The sequence below is a fragment of the Crocuta crocuta genome, unplaced genomic scaffold (genome assembly GCF_008692635.1).
Source record: "Crocuta crocuta isolate KB4526 unplaced genomic scaffold, BGI_CrCroc_1.0 scaffold110, whole genome shotgun sequence".
Lineage (NCBI taxonomy): Eukaryota > Metazoa > Chordata > Mammalia > Carnivora > Hyaenidae > Crocuta > Crocuta crocuta.
This window is the reverse complement of record NW_027527386.1, coordinates 3,102,528-3,123,641: the sequence shown is the minus strand read 5'-3', so window position 1 is coordinate 3,123,641 and position 21,114 is coordinate 3,102,528. Positions and strand designations below refer to the sequence as shown.

The 21,114-nt window shown below is 46.4% G+C and overlaps 2 protein-coding genes across 4 annotated transcripts; both read right to left on the bottom strand.

The window, feature by feature from the left end:
* Positions 1–515: 515 nt before the first annotated feature.
* Positions 516–8,996, bottom strand: LOC144219598 (small ribosomal subunit protein eS24-like). Of its 3 annotated transcripts, XR_013331487.1 has the most exons (3): positions 7,757–7,961; positions 689–809; positions 516–594 (listed from the first exon to the last, which is right to left on the bottom strand). XR_013331487.1 is itself a non-coding variant. In XM_077749662.1 (2 exons), exons 1-2 carry the CDS (start codon positions 8,994–8,996, stop codon positions 5,606–5,608), a joined length of 471 nt encoding a protein of 156 aa, XP_077605788.1. In that variant the 3' UTR covers positions 5,000–5,605. The 3 variants fall into 3 exon arrangements, 2 of the variants coding, with proteins under 2 accessions (XP_077605788.1, XP_077605864.1); XM_077749662.1 differs by lacking the exons at positions 516–594; positions 689–809; positions 7,757–7,961 and adding exons at positions 5,000–6,018; positions 8,939–8,996; XM_077749738.1 differs by lacking the exons at positions 516–594; positions 689–809 and adding an exon at positions 5,000–6,018.
* Positions 8,435–20,741, bottom strand: LOC144219510 (uncharacterized). The gene is given in 4 exon segments (XM_077749555.1): positions 8,435–11,547; positions 12,201–12,258; positions 14,944–15,070; positions 20,694–20,741. Coding segments are annotated over 4 exon segments (1,944 nt in total). The 5' UTR covers positions 20,697–20,741; the 3' UTR covers positions 8,435–9,791.
* Between the last annotated feature and the right edge of the window lie 373 nt (positions 20,742–21,114).

Below are 21,114 nucleotides of genomic sequence, written 5' to 3'. Positions count from 1 at the left end.
CGTGGTCGACACGTGATCCCTATGTTTAAGGACGGCTCACTCTCTGCTCCTCCCCCGCTGTGCTGTCTCTCAAAAATAAATGAACATTTAAAATGTTAAAAACTAGGGGCGCCTGGGGGGCTCAGTCGGTTGGGTGTCCGACTTCCGCTCAGGTCATGATCTCATCATCTCGCGGTTCGTGGGTTCGAGCCCCGCATCCGGCTCTGTGCTGACAGCTCAGAGCTTGTTTCGGATCCTGTGTCTCCCTCTCTCCCCCTGCCCCTCCCATGCTCATGCTCTGTCTCAAAAATAAATAAATATTTAATATATATAATAAAAATTAAAAACTAAAGAGGGAGAACAGCTTTCTAACCGGTGACATCATCGCACGGAAGTCAGGTTCGTNCTGAGGCGTTTCCTGGGACTGGGACTGGGGCCACGTGCAGCCCGAGGTTGCTCTTAATGGAGGACTTAATGTTTGGCTCTTCATAATAAAAATTAAAAACTAAAGAGGGAGAACAGCTTACTAACCGGTGACGTCATCGCACGGAAGTCAGGTTCGCCTGGGTTTGGAGCTGTCACTTGACGACGTGAGGGCCCGACCATTTCTGGAGCCTGTGGTCAATCAAAAATATCCTGGGTCATTCGCCCCCTGGGATTTGAGAAACAGCCAGGCAGGGCCACAGGTGTGAGTCGTTGCAATACTCACGTGTGCGTTACATTCTGCAAGGGGAGTCATAGCAGATCCGGTTTGTAAGCAGTCCCTGTGGATGCAGGATGTAAATGACTCCATTTCCTTCTTCAGGTGGTGCACTAGACGAGGGACAGCCCTGAGAACATACAACAGAAAGGGGGAAAAAACAGAACACTGAGTTGTACTCTTAAAAGCGCTATCATATGTGTATTATAAATCCATTTTCCAAAACAAATTTAAAGGCCAGAATAGCCATGAGATCATGCCTCCTGGGCACTGTCGAAATGCTTCATGTCTCCGTGGATTTGCCTCCTCTGCCTGTTTCATGTAAGTGGACTTGCACTGTGTGGTCTCGTGTGGCTGGTGCCATCCACGTGCTAGAATATCTTCATGATTCGTTCATGTGCATGATGCGTTTGTCCTTCGTTCCTTTCTGTGGCTAAGTAACCCTCCGTGCTGTGTGTGTGCCGCACCCTGTTCGTCCAGCCACACACTGGGTGACACGGGACGTTTCCCTCTTTGGCGGGGTCTGCACAGTTGTGCACCTGGCATTCGTGGGCACACATCTGAGTGTGTCAGTTTAGGTAGCACAGGAACACTTGGGTCACAGGGGAATTCTGTGTTTCACTTTTCGAGGAGCCACCAAACCTTTCTCCACGGCAGCTGCCCCAGTTCACTTCCCACCAGCCAAGCACAGGGTTCCAATTTCTCCACATCCTGATGCCGCTGCTTCTCTGGATTCTGGCTCCGCACCGTCCTCGTGAGTGGGAAGCGGCATCTCATCGTGGTTCTGACTCGCATCGTCCTGATGTGAGGATCGCTTCATGTATCTATTTGACATTTGTGCGTCATTAAATTAATTGTGCATAGGGGTGCTTTGGTAACTCAGATGGTTAAGCGATAACTTCAGCTCAGGTCATGGTCCCCGGTCTATGAGTTCCTGCCCCATGTTGGGATCTGTGCTGACAGCTCAGAGTCTATAGCCTGCTTTGAATTCTGTGTCTTGCTCCCTATCTGCCCCTCCCTTGCTCATGTTCTGTCTTTCTCAAAAATAAACACACTAAAAAAAAAGAAATGTCTATTGAAGGTTTTGCTCACTTTCTAACAGGCTCAAGTTTTTTTATTCATATATAGGATTCTTTGTATATTCTGGATGATAAATTCTTACCATATCTGTGATTTACAAGGATGTTCTCCCATTTTATGGGTGTCCTTTCAATCTCTTGATAATGACCTTTGATGCACAAAAGATTTTCATCTTGCTGAAGCCTCATTTGCCTACTTTTCCTTGTGTTCCCTGAGATTATCCTGTCACAGGTAAGAAACCTTACTGAATGCCAAGTTCTTAAGGATTTCTCCCTGTGTTGCTTTCACTCTTGGGTTACCCAGGACAGACCCGTCAGGGCTGGGGATTCTCAGCAGAGTTGTTTCCGAGGCCTTGAACTGAGATGCCCCTGAAAACACATATGTCCCTAAACAGCTGTTTAATGTGAAAGGCCATGGAGTTTAAGGTAACGGAGTTTCTAGTTTAAGTGATGACCTTTGAGTCCCATGTGGATATACTTTATAAATCCATACCTTCATCATCATGCTTCCAACATACAAGTTTTTGATGACTGATCACTCTACACTAAGTCCTTGCACCTCATCGTATAGAAAAGGATCGCTATAATTGAACGTTTGTTCCTATTTGTAAAACTTAAAAGTATCATGTGTGAAGTGCGAAGAAAAACTTGGTTAGAGTGCTGACGGAATTATAACGGTTCAGCTCCCTGTCCCGTATTGATATTGTGGCGACACTGCTCCTCGTTTCTTAGAACGTGCTTCAGATTTGCATGTGTTTTGGTCTCTTGACCTCAATGAATAATATTCGTGCAATTTTTACATTAGCTTCTCTCCTCTTCATAAGAGTTATTTTGATACGTGAATAGTAACTTCATGTTGCCTTTTGTACTGGTTGTCCTCTTGAAACTCAGTCTTTTTTATAGTGATTAGAAGTGAAAATGTAAGGTCATCCCGAATACCTTCTAATTATTTTCTCTCTGGTTACCCTGATATATTTGTGATGTTCTAGATACACATTGGCTTTAGCTAGGAAACAGGACACTTTCCTTATTTTTCGCTGTCTTCTTACACCCACGCCACCTTCCCCCCAGTCCTGGCGCTGGCTGGGAGATCTACGATGTGGCTCAAGGCGATGTTACGGTGTTACTCAGTGCTAGGTATTCGTGATGGGTATAAATTCTACTCAACAAGGGACTCCTTGTGAATGCTCCTTATGTATTCCTTCATGAACCTTATGGAGATATCCTTCAGAATGATTTGAAAGTTCTTATGTATTCCTAAATGACTAAGAATGTTTTTCATGCAAGAATACTGAATATTATGCTTTTTCTCTGCCTACTGAAATAATTTTACAAAGGTTTAAAAAATGTGGCAGGGGCGCCTGGGTGGCTTAGTCGGTTAAGCGTCCGACTTTCGCTTGGGTCATGATCTCGCGGTTCGTGGGTTCGAGCCCCGCGTCGGGCTCTGTGCTGACTGCCAGCTCAGAGCCTGGAGCCTGTTTCAGAGTCTGTGACTTCCTCTCTCTCTGGCCCTCCCCTGCTCACGCTATCTCTCTCTCTCTCCTAGAAATAAATTTTAAAAAATAAAATAAAATAAAAAATGTGGCAATGGGGTGAGTTACATTGATTTTGAGCATTCTACTCAAAATTATATATGCACAAAAATATGCATCAAATATACATCTAACATAAATATTAAGCAAAAAAATATTCATGACGTGAAACATGAAGAAGAAAGGTGGCCACCACATCCCACGTGCTACTTGAGTTGATGTTCTGACCAAAAACACATCCTGCCTCCCGTAGGCTCCAATAACTCAGCATTGAACACTTCATTTCCTTTGGGGTCCTTACTTTCATCACCTGTGTGCACAACTTTTCCTGTTTCATATTACGTGTAAGCAGAATCAAAAGTTTGTACCATTTAAAATCAAATCTCATTTCTTTAAATGATTGGACTTCTTTCTTTTTAATGTTTGTTTATTTTGAGAGGCAGAGAGAGAGAGCAACAGCAGAGATGGGTCAAAATGAGAGGGAAGAAGGGAGATGGGGCGCCTGGGTGGCTTAGTCAGTTAAGCGTCCGACTTTCGCTTGGGTCATGGTCTTGCGGTTCGTGGGTTCGAGCCCCACGTCGGGCTCTGTGCTGACTGCCAGCTCAGAGCCTGGAGCCTGTTTCAGTCTGTGACTCCCTCTCTCTCTGACACTCCCCTGCTCACGCTGTCTCTCTCTCCTAGAAATAAATAAAACATTTAAAAAAAAAAAAAAGAGAGAGGAAGGGAGAGAATTCCAAGCGGGCTCCATGCTGTCAACACAGGGCTCAATGCGAGGTTCGATCTTGAGATTGTGAGGTCTCAACCTGAACCCAAATCAACTGTGGGGCGTGTAACTGACTGACCCACCCAGGCGCCCCAAAACACTTGGACTTCTGTACTTTACACTTCATTCATTTGGGTTAAACTGTGTCTCCCTTGTAGGGCTCAGCCATTTTCCTGCCTTCATGCCCTTATTGTAGCTATTTCAGTGGCCCCAAGATTATCCACATGAAACCTAAGATCCCAATAACTTCTTATGCAAGTTTGTTTTGAATTATAGAAAAATGATTAACCTTTTTCAATATTTTAATTTTTTATTTTTTATTAATTTTTATTTTTATTTTATTATATTATATAAATTATATATAATATAAATTATATATATAATAAAATATATTATGTTATATAAATATATTAAATATATATATTTATTATTTTATTTTTATTTATTTTTTAAATCAATTAACATATTAAAGAGATCGTCCTCTCCTTTCATTTGCCCTTTCATCTCCATCTCAACCGGCTCCAGAGTGATTTCCTCCTGCTCCACCAAAACCTTGTCCACGTGTGAGGACCCACATCTCAGTGGATGGGTCACATCATGCCAATTTTTCCTGAACAAAACAATGGGGTCTCCTTTGACTCTCTCTCAGCCCACCTCTAAGCCAGGGAATGCCGACGGCTCCAACGTCAAATTCTATCCGCACTCCAACTGACACATCATTGCCACTGATACCAACCCAGTGTGACCCACCACCTGGCCGGACATCACCATCCTGGGGTCTGTTGTCATGGTAACAGAGGGGCCAGTGCCTGATCAGCTCATCATAAAGGTCACACCACCTGCCACCAGTCAGTCTTCTTGGCTGACCTGCACATGCGATCCACCCCATCCTCTTTCCCATCTCCTGTTCCTCTTCCCCCCTCACTNCCCCCCGCAGAATGCTTTCCTCTCCTGGGGCTGCTGTAACACAGTGCCACCCACTGGGCGGCTGAGAGGACAGACAATCGTGGTGTCACAACTGAGGCGGCTGGAAGCCTGAGATCAGGTTATCTGCAAAGTTGGTTCCTTCGGGAAGTTCTGAAGGACAATCTGTCCAGGCCTCCTTCCCAGCTCCTGGGGGTTCTCCACAACCCTTTGCACCCCTTGGCGGGTAATCACATCATGCCAATCCCTCCTCCTGTCTCATAAGGTCATGCCCTGTCTTCAGTGCAGGCCTCTGCATCCAAATTTCCAGGTTTTATAAGGACACCAATCATTGGGTCAAGACCTACCCTACTCCAGTATGGCCTCATCTTCATTTCACATGCAAACACCTGATTTCAAGATAAGGCTGCATTCTGAGGTTCCACGTGGACATGAAGTGTGGGGGGTACAATACTGAACCCATGGTTTGTATGTTTGTACTACATATACTGTGTCATGAATTTAGGTATCAACTTCCAGTGTTACTTGAAATTGTTACTTTCCTGTTTTTTTTTTTTTTTAAAGTTCTCAGTTTATTAATCGTCCCATGAAAAATCTGCAAAAGCACCAGACAGTCACTGCAGAATCTTTACTCCTTCTTTTTGCCAGCACCAACATTGGCTTTTGCAATTCCCCTGACTTTTTTCATTCTGTTCTTGCGTTCCTTTCGCTGTTTTCTGGCTGTCTTTTTCTTCTCATACAGGCCATGTCTTGCAAGTCTATGTTTGGGTTCATTTTTCTTTGCATCATCCAAGGAATCATAATAAATCATGCCAAAGCCAGTTGTCTTGCCACCTCCAAAATGGGTTCTGAATTCAAACACAAAGATGACATCTGGTGTGGTCTTGTACATTTTGGCTGGTTTTTCCCGAACCTCGGTCTTAGGTACTGTTGCCTTTCCGGGGTGAAGAACATCAATGACCATCTGTTTCCACTGAAGTAGTCGATTGGTCATGAACTTCCTGGTCTGGATAGTTGTGTCGTTCATGATGGCGGCAGAGCCTCAAGCAGCCAGGGAGGAAAAGAGCGTTACTTTCCTGTTTTGTTTTCCTAGTCCTTCCACCCACATATACAGCTATCCCTCTAAAATATACAGATATTTCAGACTATATGTACATATATATTTCAGACTGTATGTATATTTAAAAAATACATAATTGCCATATACATTTTCCTTTTCTCTCTTCACTGTACTCCATTTTTCCATGCTACTGTGAAAAGTCAATGAAATCTACACGTAGATAATTATGGTTCTGCTGAATTATTTCATTGCGGGTAAGGCCAACAACCACTTTTCCCAGAATCCCCATATTCCTGATTCTAGGTGACAACTCACCGGTGGTCTGAGTATTGAAAGCAGAGGTGAAGAGGCCCTAGTCTAGTGGTGGGGTCGCCATACAGACGGACAAACGCAGAGCGACTTATCTGGCAACAAGCTTGCGGCCCAAAGTTATAACCAGCAGCCTATCAATCAAGCATGGACCAAACCAAACACTAACTTTCCCCCTTCTGTATTGGGAATAGATAAATAATCGGTGGCCATGCCTTCCACTCATGTCTCCATGACCCACCAGTCATGGATCAGATTCCATGGTCAGAAACCCACAACTTTAGGTTTTCCACCCAGCCCCACAATGTCCCCCAAGCCACTGATTTAAACTGTCACGCTTGTTGAATGTCACTGGTGCTTTGGCTCCCGTCTTCCAGCCACATTTGTATAAGGTATCATTTGCAGGCAAGCACCCATTCTCTCACTGTGGAAGACCAGGGATCTAGATTCCAGGACAACAGATAAAATGCTGCAGCTAAAAAGCACATGGGCCTCTGAGCCTCTATCGCACTGTCGTCTGCACGGTTCTATCCTCCTGTGTGAGAAATGAGCACCTTCCTCATATCTGAGGTGGGATGTGGGTGATTTCTCTTATGTGGAGTTGAAGCCAAGAAATTCAGTAAGTGTTCACGTTTTATATTGTGATTAAAAACAGCGTGCATTTGTTTAGTCAAACACAAGTGTGTCTGCATGTTGCCCAGAAAAACCTCCTTACTCATTAAAAAAACAAAAACAAAAACACCTGTATACTAATGATGTAATTTACTTTTCACTGGCTGGGAGATTTTACCAAAATATCCCATTTCACTTACGGGTAGTTAAATCTGTCTTGCTATTTCTCACAAGACAATTCTTAGTTGAAAGTCTCTTATCTTCCTGGTCATAATACAAGGTTCATTACGATTTTATGATTGTTTCCCTTCAGGTTAATTTTTAAAATTCATACATACTCAAGACTTTTGTCATTAAGTTGACTGTAGTATTTTAATAAGTCTAAGATAATGACTTTGTCAGTGACCTCCAGCCAAAGACCACCAGGACCACACCTGTAGTCAGAGAGGATCATTATTAGGTTGGGTGTGCTTTTGCAAATTCTTTGTTTAATGAAGAATCCATTTTATTATTTTTTTACATTACCTCCACACACAATATGGGGCTCAAATCCAAGTCCAAGACCAAGAATAGCACAACTTACTGACCTATCAACTAAATGCCTGCAAATCCTTTTAAAGGTACTGAGGTGGCAATACCTTTCCCTTTGATGTCCAGCCCAATATGAGTTACACCCCATTTCATGACCAAACACTAACTTAGTCAAGAGTAACACCACAAACTTTTGTCCCATAGTTGGAATTCCTTTGAGGTACCTAGGAACTGTGGAACATTATAGAAAGAATGAAGTGTTTTTACCTCTAATAAGGATGAAACTGAAGAGGCACCTAAGTCCAGAATTTACAGATGGCATATTTTGGCTGGCTGATCTGGCTGATATCAAGGGTACTGGCCTTTCCAGAGTTTACCTCCTGGAGGAGGGAGGAAAGCACCCCACTGATATTTCCACTACAATTACTGCTCATGGAAACATAATGGCAAACCTGAGTTATGACCAAAGCAATGTTCTTTGAAGTCATAATTAGCAACAAAATCAACCAAAGACACCAATAATGAGCCCCACCAATGCTAAACCAGTATCATCATTTTAAAAAGTTGATAATAAACGGGTGCCTGGGTAACTCAGCTGGTTAAGCATCTGACTTCAGCTCAGGTCAAGATCTCACAGTTCATAGGTCCAAGCTCTGCAATGGACTCTGTGCTGACAGCTCAGAGCCTGGAGCCTGTTTCAGATTCTATGTCTCCCTCTCTTTCTGCCCCTCTCCTGCTTGCTCCCTCTATCTCTCTTTGAAAAAAACATTTTAAAATTTTTTTTTTAAAAACTAAAGAAANTGAGGACTGATGGACGTGGGGGGGAGGGGGGAGGGGCATGGAGGAGGACACTTGTGGGGATGAGCACTGAGTGTTATGTGGAAACTAATTTGACAATGAACTATTTGTAAAAAAAAAAAAAAAAAACTAAAGAAAAAGACAGAGTTGATGTGAAAATACATCTTTCATTAATACAGCCGGAAAGAAGACTAGACACAGAATCAGATTATCCCAGTATCACAACAGAGAACAGAGAAGAACTTCCAACAATGAGGGGTCTCACATCATGAAAATTTAACAAGAACATTTTGGAATGTATAATTCAAAAGATTTTTTTTTTGTAAAAGTATACAAAGTTGTATGTACACAGCAACAACAGCCACATTTTTATCATCTTTGGATCTGAAAGACATCGTAACAGGAAAGAGACATATCGGTCATAACCGTCTGATTATTAAGTCTGAGATAACAACAACTAGGTCGTACAGATATAGAGGACAAAGAAGGCCACTTAAAACCATCAGTGTTCACATCAGTGACACAAACTAGGAGTTCATACACTTAGGATCCCAATCAAGGAAGAGGCACTGGGAACTCAAAACTATATCCATAACATGAGATTTGTCTCCCACCTGAATTTTCATGAGGAAAATACATGAAGTTGTATACCTGAAGTTTTCTCAAAATTGTGTCCATTCAGGATCATCTCCATTGTACTGGCTCGCATTTTCAGTAAGATTTGAAATGCTTCCCCACACTGTGTCTGTGCTCACAGGTTCCTGAGATACCTGAACGCTTTTCCATGGGTCTTACGTTCACATGTGTCTTCGAAGGGAAGAGGGAGAACTGAAGACGTTCATAAGGTTCTGCCCACTGAGGGTCATCACACGTACTTGCAGGTCTTTGGGACACTGGACGGTCTTACCAGAGTCCTTACATACAAAGGCTAACTGTACACTGTGCCGCCTCACGTGTTCTTGAACGGAGCGGTGATGTGTCAAGGTCTCTCCCCAGGGGGTTTCTTCATGTGCACTCAAACAGATAAGGAGAACCTGTACGCCTTCCCACACCTCTTACATTCATAGGGTTTAATAGCGCTATGTGTTTTTAAATGACCTTAAAAATTTTGCAGCTGACTGAAAGCTTTCCCACGCTTCGTACACTCAAAAGGTCTCTCCCCAGCGTGTCTGCAGGTGCGTTTGCAGGAGTGATGAACACCTACAGGGATTCCCACACTGCTGACACTCATAACATCTTCCCTCAGTGTGAGTTCTCCTATGAACTTGCAGGTTGCAGGAGAGATAAAGGCGTTCCCACACTGCTGACATTCATAAGATCTCTCCCGAGCGTGAATCCTCATATGGGCTCCCAGGTTTGAAGGAGATGTGAAGGCTTTCCCACAGCGCTGACACTTGCAGGGCTTTGCCCCAGGGTGTCCATGCATGTACTCGCAGGTCTCCGTGATACCTGCAGGCTTTGCCACACTCCTCACATTCATAGGGTTTCACTACATTGTGCGTGGTCATGTGATATTCAAAAGGTGGGTGCGTCCTGAAAGTTTCCCCTCCCTCCTTATATTCCAAGTTCAGTCCCCTATGTGATATCTCTCAGTATGTACTACAAGGTTGCACTTACGACTGAAGGCTTTTCCACAGCGTTGACAGTTGTATGGTCTCTCCCTAGTGTGTGTCATCACATGTTCGCGCAGGTTCCAATGACACTTGAAGGCTTTCCCACACTGCTGACATTCGTACGGTCTTTCGCCACTGTGTGTCCTCATGTGTCCTCGCTGGGATGACTTATACTTGAAGGTTTTCCCACACTCCTGACACTCATAGGGCCTCCGCCCCGTGTGTATCGTCCCATGTTCTCGCAGATTCCAAACATACCTGAAGGTTTTCCCACACTGCTGACATTCATGTGGTCTTTCCCCAGTGTGTGTCCTCATGTGTTCTCGCAGGGAGGACTTATACCTGAAGGTTTTCCCACACTCCTGACATTCACAGGGTCTCGGCCCCGTGTGTGTTGTCATATGTGCTCGCAGATTCCAATGATCTCTGTAGGCTCTACCACACTGCTGACATTCAAAGGGTCTTTCCCCAGTGTGTGTTCTCACGTGTCCTCGCAGGGATGACTTATACCTGAAGGTTTTCCCACATTCCTGACACTCATAGGGTCTCTGCCCCGTGTGTGTCGTCACATGTTCTTGCAGATTCCAATGATATCTGAAGGTTTTCCCACACTGCTGACATTCATACGGTCTTTCCCCAGTGTGAGTCCTCATGTGTACTCGCAGGTATGACTGATGCCCGAACGCTCTGCCACACTCCTGACATTCATAGGGTTTTGCTGTATTGTGAGTGATCACGTGACGTTTAATATGATTAAGTTTCCGGAAAGATTTCCCACATTCCTTACATTCATAGGGTCTCTCCCCAGTGTGTATCCTCATATGTACTCGGAGGGTCTGGTGATGCCTGAAGAGTCTGCCGCACTCCTGACATTCATAGGGTTTCACCACATTGTGTGTGGTCATGTGACGTTCAAAATGTAGATGTTTCTCGAAAGTTGTCCCACACTCTTTACATTCCAATGGTTCATCCCGTGTGTGTCTTCTCACAGGTTCGAGAAAGGAGTGCTGATCAGGGAAGACTTTCCCCCATGGCTGATATTTATAGGGTTTCTCTGGAGCGTGGGTCCTCACATGTTTTCGCAGGCCTGATTTATATCGGAAGGCTCTCCCACACTTCTGACATTGAGAGATTCTCACCCCACTGTGAGTTCCCACGTGACGTATAAGGTAGGAGTGATACAAGAAGGTTTTCCCACACACATCACATGCATGGACTCTCTTTACACAGTCATTTCGCACATGACCCTGAAAGGAAGATGTGCAGGTTAAAGCTTTTCCACGTTTCTTGCACTCTAGAGATTTTTCAATACTGAGTCTCTTCGCATATGTCTTAGATGCCCTCCCGGTGTCCTGACCTTCACAGGATTTCTGTACAAGGTCTGCGTCCACATGAGGGCTGAGGCTCGTGCTGGAGCTACAGGCTGGCTCACATTCCTCACCGGGACTAGGTTTGAGTCCTGGCTGAGATCTTCCCGGCTTCTCAAGAAAGGAACCGTCTGCGAAGGCTTCTCTACACTTAGCACATTCACAGGATTTGCCTCCAGTGGGGCACCCCTCACGCACAGTAAGACTTGTAACCAGTTTCAGGGATTCTCCACGTTGATCTCCTTCAATACGTTCACAGACATCCTCCACCAAAGGACTTCTGTTCAAAATAGGAAAGCACATGGTTAGGGAATAATGATTATAAGCATTCTCTTTATTGGGGTGCCTGGATGGCTCAGTCGGTTAAGTGTCTGACTTCAGTTCAGGTCATGATCTCATGGTTTGTGGGTTCGAGCCCCACATAGGGCTCTGTGCTGACAGCTAGCTCAGAGCCTGGATCCTGCTTCAGATTCTGTATCTCCCTCTCTCTCTGACCCTCCCCTGCTCATACTCTCTCTCTCTCAGAAATAAATAAAACATTTTTTAAAATGTTTTGAAAGCATTCTTTTTATTAATTAATGAAATATTGATGTTTGTTAATCATTATTGGACTACATAATGGACACTGTCAATGAATGGGTACGTTTGTGGCACTGTCTGCAAGGTTACAAAATGGTACAAGCTTACTGCTCTGGCTGAGGACTCGAATAGAGTCATAACATTCAGAGCTTCTCACATATAGTTTTCCCTGACCATTATTTCCAACTGACTTGTTTTTCAGATGATCAAGATCTAGAATGCATTCATAAAAACTTCGTCTTCTGAAAATTCTGACTACACAATAGTTGAGCTAGGTTTACTGCTGTTCTTTAATTTCAGGTTAGTCTCACAACTGCCAACATACCCCGTTCGTCCCTTGCAAGTGTCACTCACCTCAAATGCCCTTCCTGCGTTTGGCTCAGATCTCCACTGCTATGAAATTTCTGCTTGTCTACAAACACAGAACAGGAATCATTTTTGTAAACATTAGTATTTTCTCATCACTTGGGGTCTCATTCTGCAATGTATTCTGCTGAGCCTTTGATCCACTCATATTACCCTGACTGAGAGAAACTACAAGAATTGGCAGCCTAACTGAATTTCTTGGAAATGACCTGATGTGTCAGGTAAGAAAACAGACCATGTTTGTTTCTATTCATATTCTGATCCTGAAATGTAAATGAACTTCATGAGGGAGAATGGTCACGTGACCAAAAAATCCTGAGGACTCTGGTGACTTGGGACTTTGGCAATTATAAAGAAAGTGTAGGAAATGGCACCCTGTGCATTGAGAAATACTTCAAAATAGATGGAGGATAATGTGGAGATAAGTATTATCAGAAAAGCCAAGTAGAAATGAACTGGGCAAGACACACACATCCATACCCTACCTCTGCAAGACAGAAAGACTGGCCACGTGGGCAACAATGGATGAAAAGTCCAACAGGGAAGCCAGATGAATGGGAGACATCACTCTGCTCATACAGCCACTGAGTCATGTTTCTAATGGACGTGTCCAAATCCCAATCCCTTCTCTAGACCCTGGTCCAACCAAGGGTTGGCCTCTTCAGAAGGGACATAGGCCCTCAGTGGAGCCCGCCTGCGCTGCGCCAGCTGCCACTAGGAGACTAGATGGTGTGGTTGCTGCCCTCCCCTGAGAAGAGCTCGGCAGGAGGGAGGATTTGAAGGGCACCAAGCAATCTGGAAGACGGGGGCTGACTTTAGTCCTGAAGGTCACTGATGACGGATAATTGTGGGACTTTTTAACATTCATTCATTCATTGTTTGGTAGAAGCACAGTGACCTATATATTTGTGTCAGGTGCGTAACATGGGGATTTATCGATTACATATATTACAAAATGCTCACCATAAGTGTAATTGCTGTCACTATACAAAATTACAAAATTAATGACCATGTTCCCTGTGCTCTACTTTTCCTTCCCATGACTTACTTATTAAATAAGTACAAATCTGTACTTCTCAATCCCCTCCATCTATTACACCTGACCCTCCACCCCCTTCTAATCTCACAAACACCAATTTGTTCTTTAAATTTCAAGTCTGTTCAATTATCTGTTGTTTGTTCATTTTGTCATTCAGATTTCACATTTAAGTAACATGTTTTGTTTGTCATTCTATCTGACTTGTTTACTTGGTACAAACCCTCTAGGATGATCCATATTGTCACAAATGGCAAGAATTGATCCCTTTCGTATTACTGAGGGATAGTCCCTTCTATCTCTATCTTCATTATCCATTCATCTGTTGATGAATAGCTGTGTTGCTTCCCTGTCTTGAGCAGAGTGAGTAACAGTACAGTGTGCCTGGGCGTGCACATAGCTTATCTTGCTGGCGTTTTTTCCTTTGTGAACTACCCCAAAGTGGAATTACTGACTATATGGTACTGTTCTGTTTCATTTTGTTGTGGAAATTCCAAACTGTCTGCCAAGATGGCTGCACTTATTTAAATCCCACCAATGATCAGTTTCCTCTTCTCCACATCCTCACCAACACTTGAATTTCCAGGCCTTTTGATACTAGCCATTCTGGCCACTGTGAGGGACAGCTCCCGGTGGTTCTGATGTGCATTTCCCTGAGGATTAATGGTATTGAGCAGCTTTTCATGTGTCAAGGGGCCATCTCTATATTTTCTGTGGGAAAATTTCTGTTATGTTCCTCTTTCAATTTCTTATTTTTCTTTCCGTTTCCCTTACCTGAAGGGATGATTACACAAAAAGAATACTAAGGTTGATGTCCATGAGTTTAGCACCTCCGTTCTGTCCTAAGATGTGTATTCAGTCCTACACCAGGTGTTTCATCCATACTGAGTTTACAAAGCTGGTCCAGTTTCATCTCCTTGAAGGTAGCTGCCTCATTTTCCCAACACCATTTATTGAACAGATAGTCTTTTCCCCATTTTATATTCTTAGCTCCTTCTTTCTAGATTTTTTTAACCAAAGAAACATGGGTTTATTTCTGGACTCTCTACTCTGTTGCTTTGATCTCCGTGTCCATATTTATGCCAGTACTATACTGTTTTGTTTACTATAGTTTGAACTCTGGGACTGTTATATTTTTAGCTTAGGTTTGCTCTTTCAAAATAGTTTTGTTTATTTGGAATCTTCTGTTTTTATACAAATTTTAGAATTTCTTGCTCTAGTTCCTTGAAAAATGCTACCCATATATTAATTGATACAGATTGCACTGAATGTGTATAGTGCTTTTCATAGTATGGGCATTTTCAACAAAATTAATCCATAGAATTCATAACAATGGCATAGATTTCCCTTTATTTTGTCATCTTCAAGGTCTTTCATTAAATGTTTTATAACTTCCAGAGTACAGATCTTTCAACTTACTTGGTTACTTTTAACATACTACTGTATTGTTTGTGAACTAATTGAAAATGTATTTGTTTGCTTAATTTTTCAGTTACTTGGGTAGTAAGTACAGAAATGCAACAGGTTGTGGAACATTAATTTCTGTTCTGCAACTATTCTAAATTTATTTATCACTTCTAATACTATTTGGTGAAGTCTTAAGGATATTCTATAGAGAGTTTCATAGGATTTGCAAATATCAACCTTTTCAACTCCCTCCTTAAAAGACCAGAGAAGGGACGGGGCCATCCTTACCCACAGCAGACAGGTTCCTGCACGTCTCCAGCATCACATCTCTGTAGAGTTTCCTCTGACCTCGATCCAGCAAAGCCCACTCGTCTGCAGTGAACTTCACAGCCACATCCTCAAAGACCACAGAGTCCTGAAACATACCACACACTCTACTGCAGCAAAGCTCCATCCTCACCTGTGTGTTTCAGAGGATGAAGGGTGACAGGCAGGGAGCTGCTCTCCATTCATTCCTAGGACCCATGAGTCACACGTGAGTAGGAAGTGACAACACCCAAGATCCCCCACAGTGCACGTAGTGATGGGAAGGGCGAACATGAAACACATGGTGAGGAAAAGAGCTGACATAGACTTACACATGCTCAGTATACTGAGTTATTTGTACTGAGGCAGATCTGAGCAGACCAGTACAATACAGACTAAAACGTGAAATATTCACGCAGACAACACAGAAATCAGAGGACACACGTTTTTCTTGCTCAAACATGATCCTGCCCCGTCAGCTCCATGAACTGAAACAATAATGTCAGGATGTTGTGGGCACTGAGATCCCAGTGCTGCTCTCACCCTGGAAGGGACAAGGTCAAGAAGCCTGGGTGAGTCACCTCTCTTCTGAAATAGGCACACATGACCCTTTCCCCAGATTAACTGAGGAATTTGGGATTGGGCACAGGCCAGGGCCCGGTTCCTTTTAACAGCAGGTGTATAAGACGAGTTCAGGGCCTCAAGAAACCAGGAAATCAGCCAGACCTCTGAAACATTTAACCCAGGGCTCAGAATTCAACAAAAAGGGCACCAGAAGGAAGAGTCCCTAGGGATTGATGGGGACAGAGCCACCGGTCACTTTAACAGAGAAGGAAACATCACAGTGAATGAGCCACGTTGNGGCCTCGAGAGGCTATTAAAAGTTCAATGTAGAGATTCCTTATAAAAACTTTGAGCAAAGGAGGCTTTTTGAAAAACTTCTATGGCCAATCACTGTTTGTTGAGCTTTTGTATTAGGCCATTTTGTGAAAACTCGACGTGTTTTACAAATCAATTATCCTTGATTTTGCTATCTCTGGAAATGAGAGAGAATTCAGAGACAAAATAACCATGTTTACATAACACATCTTTGTAGGTATTAGACTTTGATAATATTCCTTACAAACTAGATTAAGTCCTGAATTCTTCGGGTTTCCCCAAATATCTGGCTACAGCTCTCCATACTAGAGTCCCATCTTCCATTCTCTTGATTTAACGTCATTAAAAACTAGGGGCGCCTGGGTGGCTTAGTCGGTTACGCGTCCGACTTTCGCTTAGGTCATGATCTCGCGGTTAGTGGGTTCGAGCCCCGCGTCGGGCTCTGTGCTGACTGCCAGCTCAGAGCCTGGAGCCTGTTTCTGAGTCTGTATCTCTCTCTCTGTGACCGTCCCCTGCTCATGCTGTCTCTCTCTCTCCTAGAAATAAATTAAAAAAAAAAAAAAAAAAAAAAAAAAAAAAAAAAAAAACCCAAACTTCCCTTTTCCCTAAAATCCTAAAAACTGATCCTGAACAACTTGAGGTCAGCCTCAGAGAAGCCGCCATATAGCTCATGTATAGACAATCTCCTTGCTTGTTACTCTGGGGGGAGAATAACAGGCCCCAGGGACAGAGGATTATTTGAACGGGTGGAAGATGGGAAGGGCTCCCCAACAGTTGCAGGACTCCACCATCACCTTGACCAACTGCGTGACGGCGATCTCAAAATCACTCCCTAAAAGCCATGGCATACCCCACACTCCACAGGATTAACTAATCCTTTGTGGGAATAATGGATGGGGTCACATTCATTATCGTGGACTGGATGATGCACTTGGGGAAGCTCTTCTCTCCCAGGACAAGTATGTCTGATTGCCAGCTATTCCCATAATTAGGATATAGTTACAGGGAGTCATCAGGTGCCCCTGGATGTCCATAAGCAATGACAGCAGGGCAGTGGCAGAGAAGGGCACCCAGGACACAGGGTCTGGGTAGACAGGCATCTAAGGGACAAAATGAATTGTCAGCCTCCCAGACAATAAGTGAGTCCAGTGGATTTAACTGTATTAGAAACAAGTAGGCACACAAATAGAAAGTTCCAGCATGTGTGACCATGACCTGAATGATGGAGGAGTTTTCTAACAGAACAAAAGAAGGTCGTCTACACAGGAAGAGACGGGGAAGTTCAAGTGCACTAACAACGTGAGGGGTCCATCCATGCAGACACAGAGAGGTGATACATACACCCTGACCGGGAGAGAACACTCACAACACGCAGAAATGGAACAGCACGAATGTCCACAGGACGTGAAGGAAACAGAACATCAGGAAGCAGACATGTGAGTTACAGGGGACAACACGCTGGAAAGGTTTCCACAGAAGAGGGATCCGCCCAGGAGAAATGCTCAGCCCCGGGGGAGTCAGAAAATCCAATGTGACATCAAGGACACCCCATGTCACACACTCGAGCTGGACACAGGAAGCCACAAGTGACAGGACCCAGCACCGACGTGGGGCTCACACTCTGCACCTGCTTCCTGCTAACCTGTAACTGACTCGCGAGCTGCAATGTGCAGCCTACGGGGCATTTACCCTGGAGACGAGGCCACACTGCCAGCAGCAGCAGAGCCAACAGAAGGAAAACATGAACTGGGGGCCCCTACACCCCAACATCTAGGATTGAAGGGGTTCACCAGGCAACCCGAGCCCTAGGGACCCGCGCGAGTGACACAGACGAGCCCTGGGAGCCCCACGGCAGCCACGACGTCACCGGTGGCACAGCTGACAATCCCCCATCACACCTGCAGCAGAGACCCAGGCAAGTGACTCGCTGCTTGGGGGTGACCACACGGAAAGCTGCGGAAAGAGGTGAAGAGCCAAACACTAAGTCCTCCATTAAGAGCAACCTCGGGCTGCACGTGGCCCCAGTCCCAGTCCCAGGAAACGCCTCAGACTGTTCAGGGCTAAAGCCATCCTCGGACCGCCCTCAGTTCAGCTAATCAAANGCCCGGTCCCACATGGGGACTCAGCTCTCCCTGCTGACACGGGTCCACCGGGGAGGCCTGAGGGGACCCCGAGCCCCAATGGGATTAAAANACCCAAACGTTACCCAGGCCACTGCCCCCCCCACGGGCCCTGAACTGCGGGGGGCCCACACTCCGAGCACCCACTGAGCTGAGGAACAAGGCCCCGGGGGCCTGAGCCCAGGAGGCCTTCCTCCACCGCAGGGGCCCCAGCCTGACGCGGGCCTCCTGCCCCTCCCCCTCTCGCAGAACAGCCAAGCCCAGTGCTGTCTCACTGGAGGGTCCCTGACATGGGAGCCGGTCCCTGGTGGAAGTGGTTGTGATAAATCGTCCTCAGCCAGGCGCAGGTTTGAGGTCATCTCCCAGGTCTGTCACCAGCTAGACCCCAAGCCTACGTGTTTGTACTCACAGACCTTTCCCCACACGTTTCCCTAAGCCGTCACTTCCAGCTTTCCTCTTAACTCATCAAATGACAGGAACCTGGCCCTGGAGCAATAGTGACCGCCCTCCCCAGACCTCCAGGGGCCCAAACTGCTGGACCCACACACGATGAGGAGGCTTCCCCTTGGAAATATCCTTCCCAGTCCTAACCCAGAGGAGCCGATCCACCCTCCCTCTGGGGACTCAGACTCTGGAAGTCATTCCCTGTGATCCCCTGAATCCGTATCTGCTGCTAATATAGTTTTCTTCCTGCAACTACTGAGGGTGGAACAGTTTCTGACTCACCAGGGAGCTGATGTCGTTTTGGGGGGCTGGGGAGGATCAAGAAAAAATTCTTGAGACGTCTTTAGTGCAAAAAGATGTTTCACTACAGCACTGGGCCATGACCATGGGCAGAATGAGCTGCTCTCAGTTGTGAGGAGGGACGGATCATAGGAGATATTGCATCCTATGGAGGGGAGGGTGATATTGGGGCTCCAGGAAGTTGAGTCTGTAGGTTTCTGGAAATTGCTCTGTTTCCTTGTAATTTCCTAAAACATTTTTTCTTTTTTTTTTTTAAATTTTTAATGTTTTATTTATTTCTGACAGAGAGACAGTGTAGCAGGGGAGGGTCAGAGAGAGAGAAAGGCACAGAAATGGAAACAGCCTCCAGGCTCCGAGCAGTCAGCACAGAGGCCGACGTGGGAACCCACGAATTGTGAGATCAAGACCTGAGCCGAAGTTGGACCCTTAAGCGCTTAACCGACTGAGCCACCAGGTGCCCCCCTAAGACATTTTAAGTGGATGGAGACTCACATCCGGCTTGACTGCTCTCAGTCAGTTAACCGCTGTGGGAAACAAAGGCAGAAGGAAATGGCAGATAAAATTAAATTTCCTCACAATCTACAGCCCATTGACAAATATTTGAGGTTGGCTGAGTAAAAGCATCAACAGGAACTCCCTCAGTCTTAATGTTAATGGTTTGTTAGAGAAAAAAACATCCTTAGCGTGACAATACCTAGCTGCCCCAATCCTGGGGGTCTTCTTTAGCATATGAAAATCTCTTTGGAAACTTCCCCTGGGCGAGGCCACCCACAACCCCACAGTATAAACCAGTCTCTCCCCAAGTCCCAGGACAGCTCGCCAGCCCTGGTGTCCTGTCTCCCAGCTCTAACAGGTTCACCTTTTTGCACCAAAGAGGTCTTCAAGAACTCTTCCTTGACCTTCGACTCTGGACCCCATCACCCTACCATCACCCCAAATCATTAACCATTTGTTTCCCTCTTTCCTTCATTCCTGCGCAGCTAAGACAGGCTGAGGACGGTCACACCTTCCCCACCTGCTGGGAGTGGGGGGTGCGTCCTTAGCTTCTGCTGTGCCCACAGCTTACCTTTGTTTCCCAATCAGTGAGCAGGACTCAGGTTGGCTGGGTGACGGGTCCACCGTGGGTCCCCCCGCAAGCCCAGCGGGTGACGGGTGCCCAGAAACAGCAATCGTTTTAGGCCCCCCGCTCTCCTCCCACATCTACGCCTTCCCGGCTCCACTACCCAGTACACTCCTTGCACAACTTCCTGGTCCGGGTCTGAGTTACAACGAAAGGGAAAAACAAAAAAACAACCTCAGCCCCCGAAGACTTTAAGGGACAGCGGGGCCGCAGAGGCTGACCGTCCCCCCCAGGCCAGGACACAGCCAAACCGGGGAGACTCCGTGCTGTGTGCAGAGTGACCAAGCCCCGCACTCCCGCCCCGGCCGCGCAGCCCAGGCCCCCGTGCGCGTGCGCCTGCTCCCTCCGCGCGCGCGGCCCCGGCCCCACGGCCACACTGCCCGCTGCCGGATCCTAACGCCCGCGTCCCAGCCCCGGGGGCGGCGCCGGCCTCCCGACCAGCAACCTGCACGCGTGCTTTCTAGACACGCGTTCCAACTCGGTCTGCCCGCGACAAAGCCCCCCTTTCCGACTATTCACCCTCACCCTCCGTACAAGAAACCCACCCGTCCCCGCTGGGGAGCCGCCGAGTCGGAAGCGGTTCCCTGCGGCCTCCTTACTGCTGCACATAGTGTCCTTCAGGTGACAGCTCACCTGGGTAGTGTCTACCTGTCCCCCCGAGGGGCAAACTCCCGCTGGTTAGCTCGTCTCGCAGGCTCCCCGAACCCCAGGCCTCCCCCGTGTCCGCTCCCCCACCTCCTTCCCCAGTTCCATCGGCCCAGGACCCAGGTGCTCCCCCTGGGGGCGGGGACACCCCACCGCGGCCGCTTCCACCTGGTCCCGGCTGGTCCCGGCCGCCCCTCCCGCCGCCCCTCCGGCCGCGCACTCACCATCTCGCTCCGGGGCGCCCTGCTCCGCCGCCCCACCCGTACCTGGGGCTGCGCAGGACCCGAGTGCGCCAGCTGTCCCGCTCAGAGCCACGCCCATCGGGCTCCTGCTCGCGCCTGATTGGATGTTTTTCACGCCCCGGGCCCTCATTGGGCGGTGCTTCAGTCTCTACGGCCTGATTGGACGGCGTTCCGAAGATAACACCCCCGGATCCTGATTGGACATTACCGAGCCTCCGCACTTCCGCACGGGGATAGGACAGCCTGCGGCCCTTCACGTTCTGATAGGAGGCTAAACCTGGCACCGCCCGTGTGGACGCAAATTGGGCAGATCCTCCCATGCCCCGCCTCCTGCCCCCTGAGTGACGGGCTGCTGTACACACTTGTCCGATCCACTTGCGCGGAAGCTGCTCTCCACGGAATG

Coding starts and splice junctions, on each gene's coding strand:
- LOC144219598 (XM_077749662.1), bottom strand. CDS start 8,996: ATGCGAGCCAGTACAATGGAGATGATCCTGAATGGACACAATTTTGAG. Junction 6,019..8,938: donor CAATTTTGAGAAAACTTCAG/GTATACAACTTC, acceptor TGGCTGCTTGAG/GCTCTGCCGCCATCATGAAC.